The 13,727-nt window shown below is 44.3% G+C and overlaps 1 protein-coding gene across 4 annotated transcripts in view; it reads right to left on the bottom strand.

Annotated features, from left to right (window-relative positions):
• Positions 1-5,326: 5,326 nt before the first annotated feature.
• Positions 5,327-13,727, bottom strand: part of Daam1 (dishevelled associated activator of morphogenesis 1) — a 171,054-nt gene continuing 162,653 nt past the window's right edge. For all 4 annotated transcript variants that reach the window (XM_006990719.4, XM_016008994.3, XM_006990720.4 and 1 more), the window contains 3 exons: positions 12,390-12,521; positions 8,653-8,823; positions 5,327-8,010 (listed from right to left, as the gene is read on the bottom strand). In XM_006990719.4, coding sequence (XP_006990781.1) covers positions 7,801-8,010; positions 8,653-8,823; positions 12,390-12,521 — 513 coding nt within the window. In that variant the 3' untranslated portion in view covers positions 5,327-7,800. The remainder of the gene's footprint in view (positions 8,011-8,652; positions 8,824-12,389; positions 12,522-13,727) is intronic.

The following is a 13,727-nucleotide window of genomic DNA, read 5'->3' as shown; positions in this document are numbered from 1 at the left end:
ACTCAAGCACACCTTTCCCCACATCAGCAGCCCACCAGAGAAGGACCAATGAACCCACACTGACAAATCACTATCCACATTAAAAAAAAAAAAAGTTTAAATTGGCGTCTTCTCTAGGGGTCGCATATTTCCTGGGGTAAAAGTAATTTGATGACATGTATCCACATTTGTACTATCACACGAGGTATTTTCACACTCTAAAAGTCTTGCTCAACCCTCCATTTGGCGACTCCACTGATTTTTTTTAAAAATTGCTTCCAGCTTTGTTCTTTCATGAAGTCATATAAATGTCACCACACAGTACATGGCCTTTCTTCGTTGGCTTCATTTGCTTAGTACCATGCACCTAAGGTTCCCTGGTGTCTTTTCACAGCTTGAGTGATTCAAGTATTTTCCTTGGCACAGAACAATCTTTTATCATCTGCTCCCGTAACCATTCCCTTCCTCACTGAAAGCCATCTCGGTGACTCCTGAGCTTTGGGAACCATTAATAAAGCTGCTCGAAGGATCTTCATGTAGGCTCTTGCATAGGTGAACGTTCTCAGCCCATTTGGGTTTTACAGCAAAAATAATTTCAGGCTTGGAAGAAACTCCCATCTGCTCTCCAATGGATCCATGCCATTTAGCATTTCCTCCTCAGTAAATGAGAGCTCTGGTTGTTCTGCATCCTAGCGAGCATTTGGTGTTATCTCTTCTGAATTTTGGCCACTCCAGTAAGTGTGTGGTGCTATCTCATTGTTTTAATCTGCATTCATTTTCCTCTTGATACCAGTGTGGAGCATCTTCTTATTGTCTTTTCTTTTAAGAGGTGTCTAGGTCTTTGGTTCACTTTAAAAAAAAAGGGGGGGGGTACTTGTGACTGTTGAGTTTTAAGGGTTCTTTGCACATCTTGGGTAACATTCCTTTATCTGATGTCAGTGGAGAAGACTTCCTCCTAGTCTATGGCTTGTATTTTCATTCTCTTGACTGTTTTCCACAGAACAGAATGTTACTTTTTCTTCCTCACTTCCCTTTTCCTTCTCGCTCCTTCTTTTCAAGATGCTGAGGCCTCAGACTCACGGCCTGCTGCGTGCTACCTGAGAGCTCTACCCCTGAGCTGGCTGGATATCCAGAAACTTAATCTTTATGAAGTTTGGCTCATAGATTGCATCTTTACAGGTCATCCAAACTAAACTCAAGCCAGACTTTCTTCAATCTTATCTCCAGGTTTTTCTTAGTTCTGTTTTGCACCTGGGTCATTTGCCTTTTTTTTTTTTTTTTAAGGATGCATCATGGTCTGTTCCTCAGCTTCTTGCATGTGGATGTTTGCTGCATTGTGAGACTTTTGCTCCCTTTGTCAAAAGATCAGCTGACTATATGTAAGTGGCTCTATGTCTGGGCTTCCCACCTCCAGACCTCTTCCAGGTTCTGGTGTTACTGTCCTTCAAGCTTGTTGTCGATTAGGGGTCCCTGGTCTCTTCTAGGTGTGTCCAACCCGGTTGTGACATTTGGCACATGAGGGCTGTGAATGTGGCTCAACACAAAAATCACAACTTAAACTTACTCGCTTAAAACATTACTATTTTTTCTTCTAACATGATTGTACAGTTTCTGAGCACAGAAACTGTAAATTTTGTAAATGATGTTATATAAAAATGTCAAAATATTGGACACGCTCAATAGATTTTGGAGACAGTGAGCCAACAAGAACAGAGTAAATTATTGGGTTTTGATTGAGTTCATCAAATCTATCAATCAGGCTGGGAAGCACTAATATGCTAACATTGAGTTTTCCTATCTGCAAACACGAAACATCCTACCTTGCGGTTTTTCCGTTTCTTCCACTGGTTTCATTTCCCTCCTCTAGACCTCACAGACATTTTGTTAGACCTGTGCCTACAGACTGTATTTCACTTTGAGAGTTGCTCTTATGAATGGGGCTGTATTTTGAATTTCAGACTGTGCTTGTTCATTGCTGGTACATAGAGAAATGACTTGACTTACATGTATTATTAACCTGGTCTCCTGCAGTATGGCTATGGCTTCCCCTTTAAAAATACCCCCTTTCCTTCATATATTTTTTTTTGAAACTTTGTCCAGCATCCTCTCTGGGCACCTCCTCTGATCCCAGAAGGAATAGACTAGCCCAAACCAATCAGACTTAGGAAAGTTTCTCTACCTTGGAGGCAGGGGTGAGGACATTAATATAAATGCTCCCTGTCGCTGGGGATTGCAGATTTCTTGCCACAAAAAGGTCCAACAGGACCCTAATTGTTATAAAAGAGCTGGGGAAGTGGCACTGAAAATTAGTGTTATATGCCGGGCGGTGGTGGTGGTGGCGCACGCCTTTAGTCCCAGTACTCGGGAGGCAGAACCAGGCGGATCTCTGTGAGTTCGAGGCCAGCCTGGTCTACAGAGTGAGTTCCAGGAAAGGCGCAAAGCTACACAGAGAAACCCTGTCTTGAAAAACCAAAAAAAAAAAAAAAAAGAAAGAGAGAGAGAGAGAGAGAGAGAGAGAGAGAGAGAGAGAGAGAAAGAAAGAAAGAAAGAAAGAAAGAAAGAAAGAAAGAAAGAAAGAAAGAAAGAAAGAAAGAAAGAAAGAAAAGAAAACTAGTGTTATAGACTGACCCACTTCCCTTCCCCCTCCTAGAGAAAGAAGCTCAGGCAGGGAGGGAGAGAACTAAGTAACACAAGTATTGAGTGTGACTGTTCTCTGAGCCGAACAGCCACCATCTTGGGGAGTTCAGCTGAGCCCACTTGCAAAAGAATCATCCCAGCTTGCCTTGTTGACTGTTCACACCTCTCACAAAGGGGTGGGAGGGCCACAAGACTCTCACCTGGGCATCCAGCTGCTCTCAGCCACCTGTTTATGCAATCCAGCCTTAATTGCAGGGTTGGTAGGACACTAGAGCACATAGACTGAGGGAGGGTAGGGGAGGGGCTTCATCCAGGGGCAGAAGAGGAAGCCCTCATCCCTGCTGGGTAAAGGCTTTCCAGGGGCAGCCTGTCAGGGGAGGTGTACCCACACCTCTGTAAGCAGCCCCTCATCTATGCTCTGTATCTATGCCCAGTAAACTCATTGACTCTCCAGAGTGAACTTTAACAGGATGGTGCCCCAGTTTGTCCTTTGGACTTTAGGGGAAAAAGGATGATTGTTGCTTATGGCTCCCCCTGAGAAGGAATTTTAACAAGTAATATGAACAAACCCACCCCCTTTTAGGAACCGTTTATTTTCTCTGGACACCCCAAACCTGTCAAAGTTTGACAAAAATACAGATCTCAATTGCTCAGGAGGTTGAGGTTGAGGCAGGATAGTTAGGACAATTGAATCTGAGGCCAGCCTGGGCTTTAAAGAAAACTCTATGTAAGAGCAGGCAACATGGTGAGACCTTCGCAGGACAAAACCAGAACAACAACAACAAAGCCACCTTCGTCTGCCAATCCTGTGCACCTGTTTGTTACCATGGAAACACAGCCGATAAAAACCCAGTGGTAAAACCATGCCAGGGAAGAGGTCAAAGGGCAGGTCAGGGATTTTCTTCCCTCTGCAGATTATTTCAAACATTTCCTGTGTATCAGTATTTTGCCCGCTGTGTACCACATGTGTGCATGGTGCCTAAAGAGGCCAGAAGTGGGCGTTGGGTCTTTTGGAACTGGTGTTACAGATGGGTGTGTGCCACTATGTGGGTGCTGGGAACTGAACCCAGATCTTCTGCAAGGGTTCTCAACCACTGAGCAGCCTCTCAAGCCTCAATATGCTTATCATTAGTATTTCTTTTTGTGAATTTTTTTTCTAGATTAGACACCCAGAGGTAGAATTATTGGCTCCTCTGCAATAAGTACTCTTAACCACTGAGCCATTTATCTTGCCCCCTCAACAAAATTTTAAACTTGAGTAAAACTCATATTATTAGGAGGGAGCATACAGAGATGTAACACAATGTAAACACCGGAGTTAAAGAGCAGAACTCAGTAGTTAGAGCCTGGAGGCAGGAAGTCCTGGCTCCTTTATCCCAAATGCCCCAAAGCTCGTGTTTACTCAACTACCTGTCCAGGAGCTGCCCAGCCTTCAGGGTTTCCTACGTTCTCCACCCAATGGAAATGCCTGCAAGTTTTTCCTTCCAGAGTCTGTCATTTGGAATGATTATGACCAAACTAATGTGTCCAATCTGGCCTGGGAAGGTGGCTCTACCTGGAAAATATAGGGACTGGAGTCAAGATCCTCAGAATCCATGGAAAAACAGGGCCGGTGTTGTGATGGCCTACAATCCCAGCACTCAGGAGGCAGAAACAAGGGATCCCCGGAACAAACTAGCAAGTTAGGCTAGCCAGAATCACGGAGCTGGAATTGGCACGCTCTGAGTTCAGCCAGAGACTGAAGTGCCTCAATAAGGTGGAAATTGATTAGTATATCCGTGTCAACTTAAGGACTCCATATACATACACATATAAGTGCAAACAAGCTTGTTTAGGCAACATGTGAACACACACAATATCCAATTTACTGCATACAAACCCACATCAGGCTGCAGCAAAGGGGTAAAGGTCTAGATGGAGCACATGATATCACTCTGCTAGAAGTGACTATCTGCCCAGCTGTCGCCACAGTTGGGTAGGTGCAGACCAAACTCAATGTAATGATCTAAGGCCTTCACATCTTGCCATGTTTCTATCCGTGGATCGAGGGCAAGCAAGGCTCTACATGGTTCTGTACGTAGCTCCACACTCACACAGAGATAGGAGGCAATAGTGTGCTTGCTTTGCAGGGGGTTGTCTGACAGGCAGCTGTCTCTCCTGTCTGAAGACCAGCTGCAGAGAAGTTCTGGGCAATGTGCAGTTATCCAGTAACTTAATGGCAAGCAAAACTGGAGGCAGTTATCAGAACACTGAGTCCATTCCAAAGATCAGAAAGGTCAGGGTGTGGAGGGCTTGACAGTTGCTTGCCTTCAAATTGGATTGAATTGAAAGGAGACTAGCGGGAAGCCTCTGTGTCCCAGGATGTTAATGAAACCTGCCTTCCACTACACAGCTGGCATGACTCATACTGATTCACATCGGGAACACTGCAGGACAGGAAGGTGTTGATTCTGGAGACTGGAGCTCCACCACACCTGACTCAGAAGCACGGATGTGCCACACAGACCAGATACACAAAGAGGCGCCGACGTAGTCTGGACACATGAAATGCTGCCGTAAGAGGAAACGACACTCCTTTAGCTGCAGCACGAACACAATCCAGAATACATAGATAGTTCTGAACCACTCATTTGCAACACATAAATTCAATGGTAGAATGCACTAATACATTTAATGATGCTATTTTAATAATTCATAGGAAACACATATGTACACCCAATGAAGTCATCTTTATTGCATATTGCTATTTTAGAAAATGTACAGTCTCATAACACACACAACATCTTTTTTTCTTGGTTCTGTAACAACAGTCTTGCACCTACAGACTAAGTGGTTCCAACTACTAAGCTAATAAGATACGAGACATTTAATTAAGTTTAAAAATTATAATGCTTTGTCTTTTTGGCATTATTAAAAAAAATCTTTAAAATACATACTCAAGAGAGCAAAGTGGCTACTTATACCAGCACCAGTCTAAAAGTAGATTTTTTGTTTGTTTGTTTGTTTGTAACAATGGCACATGGAATTACCTGCACACAGTTTTTAGGAAATAAACAAAAACTGGGAATGGTAAAGGAGGCCTACCAGGATGGCTACATCAAAGTGAGGATGATTTTAAAAGGGCAAGGGGACATGCTACATGGACTTGCTCTGTTGTGAGTCTCTTTCCACAGTTCCAAAACTGAGCTGGGCCAAACTTTTCCTGCTATAAATAGAAAAGAATATACATAGAGGCACTTAATCAGGGACGGCGGACGCCATCACTCCATCCCACTCCTCCCCTCCGAGCTGGCCGAGCCAAGTCTCCATCGGCAGCACCAAGGCCACGGTGTGTTTGCAGACTGTAGCCCGGGGCTCGGAGTCAGCTCTGCTTTGTACCTGTGACTGCTCTACTGAAGAGCCGTTTACTTCCATACAATGGGTAGAAAGTCGATACGTTTGCAATGAAGGAAAAAAAGTAAAAAAACCACAGCTCTTGACAATTGATAGAGCACTGTTTCACAGCTTTTACACAGCACAGGTCCCTTGCCATCTGTACTAAGCATTATAGTTCATACAGATTATTTTTAAATAGTATGACTCCTTGTATACTATGCACATTGGTATTCTATCGTCCCTGAAAACCCGTTAAAATGTGAACTCCTTGGCGGGCAGGGACTCTGTCTTGCTTACCACTACAGCTCTACTATGCCTGGTACATAGTAAGTGCTTAATAAATATTTGATACTTGACTGAAAAACTCAATTTAGTGAGTAAATAATATTCTAGTGCAATAGGAAAAACTACTCTCTCCACAGGAAACCCAACCAAAAAGGATAGATGAAAAACATAGAGAAAACACTAGTCCCTCCCCACACCCAAGTACAAATAAATAAAGCAAAGGAAACAAAACAGTAACAGTCCTCTTTACATAGCATATAATTTAAGGATACTGAGAGTTGGCAGGTCAGTGGTAAGCATCTATATTTTATTTTCTAATGCTCATTGTTTCGTCATTTCTCCCTGAGAGCTTTATTTTTTTGGACTGAAATTGTACAGGTAGCGTCACCGACACACAATTGAAAATGACAACACGCAACAGCAATCGCTTCAAATACTCTTTGAGATAAATAGATCTGAGCATCCCTGGAGATCCCGTTGACACTGTGTCCACTGTGAGTGTCCTTTATCCCAAGACAGGCAGCACGGCCTACGCGGGAAACGGAAGCCACCCCAAAGCACCCCATAGGCCTTTAATAAGAATCTTCAGGGAGTTATTCCACTAAGTCTTGGGTGGGAAATTTCATTTTCCAGGTTTATATATCTGCATTGTTAGGTCAACAAAAAGGTTCTGGCAATCCCGGCCTTTAGCCAGGATGCAGGTGGCATTATTTAGAAAGCGTGTTTTAAAGAAAAAGAGAGAGAGAGAAAGAAAGAGAGAGAGAGAGAAATAAAGGAAGAAAGAAATCATCAAGAGCACTTGGCAGAAAAAAAATCGATGAAATTGGGGGGGGGGATCCTGGTGTTCAAGTTTTAACTATATAAAAGAATTGTGATTGACACTCTATATGATATGAATGTGTGCAAGATGTTCTCAGCAGACATCTGTAGACTGGACCCCAGCAGCAGCATCGGGACCTCGAAGCTGTTCTTCCAAGTCAGTCACTGACGCGGGCAGAGTGTCGCGCCGGCAGCCACCAAACTCATCCAAATCCGTGTTTTCCAACTCCATTTCTACCAGTGAAAAGTGTCTCACTACAGCAACCTTGGGAACCATAAAACTTCACAAGACAAGCCTTTTTTTTTTTAACTTCCTGTTTTCTTCTTTTCTTCCTTTTTTTTTTTTTTTTTTTTATGTTAAGGAATGTCTCTTACTGTTTCAGGAGAGAGTATTGTGCTTCTGAACAGCCTCGGTGTTCAGGGAAAGAGAATGAGCCCCACTCAATATGAATGCATACACAGAGAGTCTCTGAGCACACACATTAACATAAACTTTTTAAGCATACACATAGGTCCCGGGACAACAGCCAGACTTCTATATACATTTTCACATATATACACATACATTTACACACACACATTCACACCTTCACTCACAGGTGAGAGAAGAAATTGCCACTGTTTGGATTGCAAGGCAGTGTAAAGAAAAGTCCTAGTCACGCCAAAGGGCTGCTACTGCGCTTTCTGGAAAAGGATGCAAGATAATTAAAAATTCAGTTTTGTGATTGGTCGCTCCCGGCTACCATCCGTCACCTGGTTGGAAATGCGTTTGCGGTTCCGTTTGAGTTTGGAAAGGTCTTTGTCAAACACTTCTCCCGAGCGTAAAGCCGAGACCAGGTCGTCAAACTCTCCGCTCTCTTCGCTGTTCTCCTTGGCCTTTCTCATCCTCCGCTCCCTTTCCCGCTGTTCTTTGAGCTGCGCACAGAAGGAATCCTCTTAGGGTTACAGGGTACTGCGGTTTCGGTACGGAAGAATTCTGGGCCATGGGGTGGGGGGTGGGGGTGGGGGTGGGGGGAATCTCTTACATGCAGCTGAAACGTGTGTGTGTGTGTGTGTGTGTGTGTGTGTGTGTGTGTGTGTGTGTGTGTGTGATGTGAGGCCACTGCAAAAGCAATGGGCGATGAAAGAAAAACGACCTTACCAACCTTGTAGGTAAGTTTCATTAGATTCTCTGCATCTGAGGGAGTTCATAGGTAATTCAGGGCTATTATGAAGGATGCTAATGTCCTTTTGGAAACTTACCATCATTTCTTGAAGGTAATTTCTAAGGGGATCCACTTGTGGGATATGGACAGGCTTTTTCTGTTTTTGAGAAACTGCCAAATTGCTCAGGAGAAACGTGGTATGGATCTAAGCTACCCGAGTCACTCTAGAATGCATGGTCACGGTGCTGTGGAAACAGCCTGGATCTGGGCCCTCGCTGGGTGCCGCGGCACCTGTCTGTCACGTGGTCCTGGCTTTGGTCCCCAGCCCCACAGCAGGGAAAGACTGAACCACAGAAAACAGAAAGGGCCACAGCCAGGCTTCCAGGGGGAGCTGCTGGGGGAGGCCTCTCACCTGGGCTTCCATGCGGGCGCGCCTCTCTTCCTCCTCCTTCCTTTTCCTCATGTTCTCATTCTCCTGTTTCGCTTCTGCCACGGCTTGAAGAAACTGATCAAAAATCCCAAAGAATTCATCTGGCTGTATTTTGCCAGCCTCTTCCCCAAAGTGCTTCACTGCTTTAGTGAACTGGAGAAAAAGATTTGAAAAAGGAAAAAAAAAAAAGACCTCAGTGTTCCAAGAGACCTGATTCCACCGTCAAATCAAATTCTCCCGAGAAGGCTGAGAGCTCAGATAGAACGGACGGACTTTAGCCAGCCTATTATTTACCTCCGGCTGCTGAGCATACCTTCTCATCACTTCCAAAGCTGGAAACGCAATACTCCCTGACTTCGGAAGCCATGCGTCCTGTCCACTTCATTCCAGCCTAACACCTACCGTTTCCTCCTACGACGGCGACTCTGCGTTAACTAAACAACCGTAGACACAAGCAGGCAGGACTGAAGGACAAGACACCCAAGACCCAGGCAAGCACAGCAGGGCTCGGGAACCTTGCGCTTTAAGCTGTCCTTTGAAGTCGTTTAATACCATTTATTGGGGCCACATGGTGAATATGAAAAACAAACGGGACCTGGGACTTCACAGCTGCTTTTCCCTATCCATAAATAAGGCTAATATTGTCTTTGGGCTCCCCAGCTCTAATCAGGAAAAATAACTGACTGTGGAGTCATTAATACCACCCAAAGTTTCTGACTGAGGCTACTGTAGGCCAATCTGTTTAATGCCTCTTTCTAAAGCTGACAAATACAAAGTTAGGGATAATTTTAAAAACTTACACAAAATATACAATAACAAAACAGTACGTGCATTCCCCCCCCCCCCCAACTGTTTCTGATTTTAGATCTCTGAGCACTTTCCTTAGTAACTTGGGGGAGAGTTTGCTATCTCAAGTCTTAGCATTACTTGGACTGCACAGGGACAGCACCACTGCTGTCAGACTGAGCTCCGGTGCTGGGCAGGGCCCAGCGTTGCTGGTCTGTGCAGCCCAGCTCAGAGGTCAGGCTTCAGAGCTAACTGAATTCTCCTTCCTGCTACTCAACGACTTTCCGATCAGACCTTCTATTCTTCATATTCAGATCACAGCAAGTGTGGAGGCCCACAGAGGCTTCCTAGTGAGACCTTACTCAGGGTCAGAGAATCTGGCCTTGCTTTACCCAGCAGGGCTATAGAATAGGGTGATCTGGGTAGGGGCGTGTTTACCAGGTGTTTGGAAGGGGTCTACACTTGGCTGTATGGTGTGTTTTGATCTTGCAAGGGGGAGGTCTTTTGCCTCTCCCCTGGATATATTATAAAAAGCTCTTTGGAATAAAGCTTGAGGTGGCTGGGTATTTGACCCAAGGCCCTCCTGAAGCTATCCTATATCTCTGTCTTTCTCCTGTCTCTTTCTATCTTTCTACCTAGTATTTCCTCATTCCTCTCTCCTCCACCTAAGAACCCTTTGAAAGATGAGAGTAGGTCAGAGCTGGACTCTGGCAGACTCCCACAAGCAGGCTTGTATCCTCTTCAATTCCATAGTTTCTAATTGACTTGATTTTTCTTGTATTATCTACATTAAAGCTTCTAATATTTTAATAAAATTATTCATGTTAAAGAAGGTGTTTTCCGTGTTCTTATAGATGACAATTTTGACTAAGATATGCATGTTGGTACACATTTCATAATTAGTTTATTATTTTAAATTTAGTTATTGTGTGTGCACACATGTAGGTGTGCAGGTGCATGTGTGCCATGGTACCCGTGTGAAGGTCAGAGGACAATCTTTAGAGTCACTTCTGTCTTCCGGCTGGGAGGCCATGAGGTTTGCATGGGAAGTGGTTTTACTTACTGAAGAATCACACTGGCCCTCCTGATTTAAAATACACTTTCTACCCTTTTCTCTTAGTGTGGAGCTATTCTCAATGTTTTACTTATTTGGAAATATTTTATTACAAAACAGAACTCTTTAGGGAAAAACCTAACATTCTTCACACACCACATTAGAGTAGTCTAGCTGGATTCATGGTTTTATAAGCTGATTTCTAAAAGTTCTGGAATGAACAAAACAGCAATAAACAGTCTACAGCTGAGCTTCTAAAATATTCAAGTTCATGCACTTTAAGCCATCATGGATGATCTTTTTATCTAGGAATTCTAGTGACGATGAAGTCATGTATATTTTAGTTTTAGAAATCTGAAGGAACCTTGGGCCAGAGTAATGTTCCCACACACAAAAACACAGGGTTCTCTGTATGTGTATTTAAATAAATAAATAAATATCCCAGTTGATTCTGTACTTTAGCTCCTTGATGAGGTAGGTTATATGTTAGGACTCTAGAGCAGGGGCCCCTTCTTTTACAAACACAAGCATGAACAGGATTCTCATGATGGCAGTTCGGGCCACACCCATGGATACTGTTTGTTTTGTTCCCACTGTGGCACAGCAGAGGTGGCTCCCTAATGGCGGCCATGTGGCACATACTGTCTCCTTTTTTATGTGGTGCGGCTGGAAGGTAGTACTGAGATTCGCTGATGTTTGTGAACACAGCCTCCAAACTTGAACTCAATAAACCACATGGAATAACCCAATGTGACCACTGGCAAATGATGCCTACAGCTCAAGTTTGAAGACTGAGGTAAAGGGTGTGAGGTGCAGCAGAAAGACTGTGCTGGTTAGTTTTTGTCAACTAGACATATCTGGACAAGTGGAATGTCAACTGAGGATGTGCCTACAACAGCCGGGCCTGTGGGTAAGTCCGCCTGGGGCATTTTCTTGATTAATGATTGATGTGGAAGGCTCAGCTCACTGTGGGTGGTACCACCCTTGGGCAGGTGGTCCTGTGTTGAATGAGGAGGCAGGCTGAGCAAGCTGTGGGGAGCAAGCCAGTGAGCAGCATTCTTCTATGGCTCTGCTTCAGTTCCTGCCTTGAGTTCCTTCCCTGACTTCCCTTCATGGTGGACTGTGATAGGGGCACATAAGCCAAATAAACCCTTTCCTCCCCAAGTTGCTCTTGGTCATTTTAGCACAGCAACAAAAAGCAAACTCAGGGATGGACAGTGTGGAATGCTGTGGTGGAGAATGGGCCTAATACCACCCATGAATAGTTAAGAAGGTACCTGAGGGAAGAAATACCAAGATAGCATGCTTAGAAGTCTTGGTTATTACCTAAAAAAATGTTATTAGCCTTTCTACATAAGAAAACAAATTTTAAATAGAATCACAAAAAAGAAATGTCTTACTAAATTAGTGTTCCTTTGCAATGATGCTGTGAAATAAAATGCATCTGTTAACATGCTCCGCATATTTGCAGAGACAGTATCCTGTCCCCTGGAGGCTCTGTTTCAGATAAGCATCTGACACAGGGACATATGACCTTGGTCATACCTGCTCCTGGCTCTCATCACTTACTCTGCTTTCAGAGATGAGCATATCAATCCAGTGGAAACCAAGGGAAAGGTGCCACCATCCCAACCCTTCGGAGTCTTGCACAGGCAAAAGGCAACACAGGACAGTTAGATACTAAGGGTTACCCTGGAGACAAAAACACAAGTGTTCCACGGAACAAGGGGATCTGGAAAACAATGATCTGCAGGTGCATTTCCTGACTGTGATATTCCAGTACTACTCCTGCTTCTTCCTAAACAGGCTGGTGTCTTTAAGCAGCACATGGGAGCTCAGGCCTGAAGGACCACACAAGTAAGTGCACAGGGAAATTTACCAGCTCCTTAGCTTCTGCCAGAAGATCTTCAACATCCGAGAAGCTAAAGCTAGCCACAGTGATGAACTGGCTGACCACGGACACGAACTTGTCTCCAGGCTGGGGAGGCTGAGACTTCTGATACTCCAGCTCCTGAAACAGGAAACAGATGCTGATGGTGAAGGTTTCATATGCACTTACACTTTGTCTCCAATTCCCCAGGACTCAAGCTGAAAAACCCAGACAGCAAACACATCTAAAAGATCTCATGTTACTCCACTTCCCTACCCTAGCCCTCTCCACACCAGGGCCACGCCCGTGTGCAGACTACTGAAAACAGCTTCTTCATTTTCTGAGTATCACCAGGGTGATTTCTCACTCTGGCTTTAGAAGCAAGTTAACGTTTAGTTCAAATCAACAGAACCCAAACAAACAGTAGGAGCACACTGGATTCAAAGGATTTATGAGGGAAAAGCTCAACTTGCTTGGTTGATGTTCTGGTGCAGAATTCTGGTGTCTTGATTTCCAGCCGCCCGCCTCCCTACCAATCCTAGTTACTTCCTAAACCATGGTATCTAGGTCAGCAGAACTGCAGCTGCAGCATGCGGCAACATAATCTCCCCTCCCTTCTTCCTGTCCACACCACTAGGTTTTGGTGAATTGACAGGTAGGAAAGTGAGTCTTTTGTTAACTTTCCACTTTCTCCACTACCGTGGTGAGGATCACATAGATGGCCGAAGTAAACTGCAGTAGCGAAGTCCAACCATTGTGAAACAAACACACATTATTAACAGCCACAGGACCACAGCATCATTATTCCCATTGCACAGACACATAGAGCTTAGTGGAATTTCATTCTTTGCTCAAAGCCAAGGAGCTGATCAATGACAGAGGCAGGATTTGAGCTCAGTTTGCTGGCTCCAGTCTATGCTAAGTGCCACCTGACTGACTGACCGTCATAGGTTTTTCCTGACCCCTCTTTGGCAAACACTATTCAGCAGGAGTGTAGTGCCCAAGGGCTTTTGGTTCTGACTCAGACTACTGCTGTCTGCTTTTAATGACAGATTGCTCTGGATCTCAGTGCCTTTCATTCTGAAAAAAGGGCAATATGCATGTGATCATGAAAATCAAATGAAATAACAAGCAAAAAGCCATAAATTATGGAGCCAGTTCTGACTGGAAGACATCACCACAATTTTAGTACCTTGGTCGAGAACTCTGTGTGTGTGTGTGTGTGTGTGTGTGTGTGTGTGTGCGTGCGTGCACACGCGCGCATGCTGGTAGAGGGATGGTGAACCATCTTAAAGAGTGTCCTTGTCTAATCACTGTATTCAGATTCATCTCTGATACTTCACACAG

Source organism: Peromyscus maniculatus, chromosome 14 (genome assembly GCF_049852395.1).
Source record: "Peromyscus maniculatus bairdii isolate BWxNUB_F1_BW_parent chromosome 14, HU_Pman_BW_mat_3.1, whole genome shotgun sequence".
Classification (NCBI taxonomy): Eukaryota; Metazoa; Chordata; class Mammalia; order Rodentia; family Cricetidae; genus Peromyscus; species Peromyscus maniculatus.
This window is presented reverse-complemented; position numbering and strand designations above follow the sequence as displayed.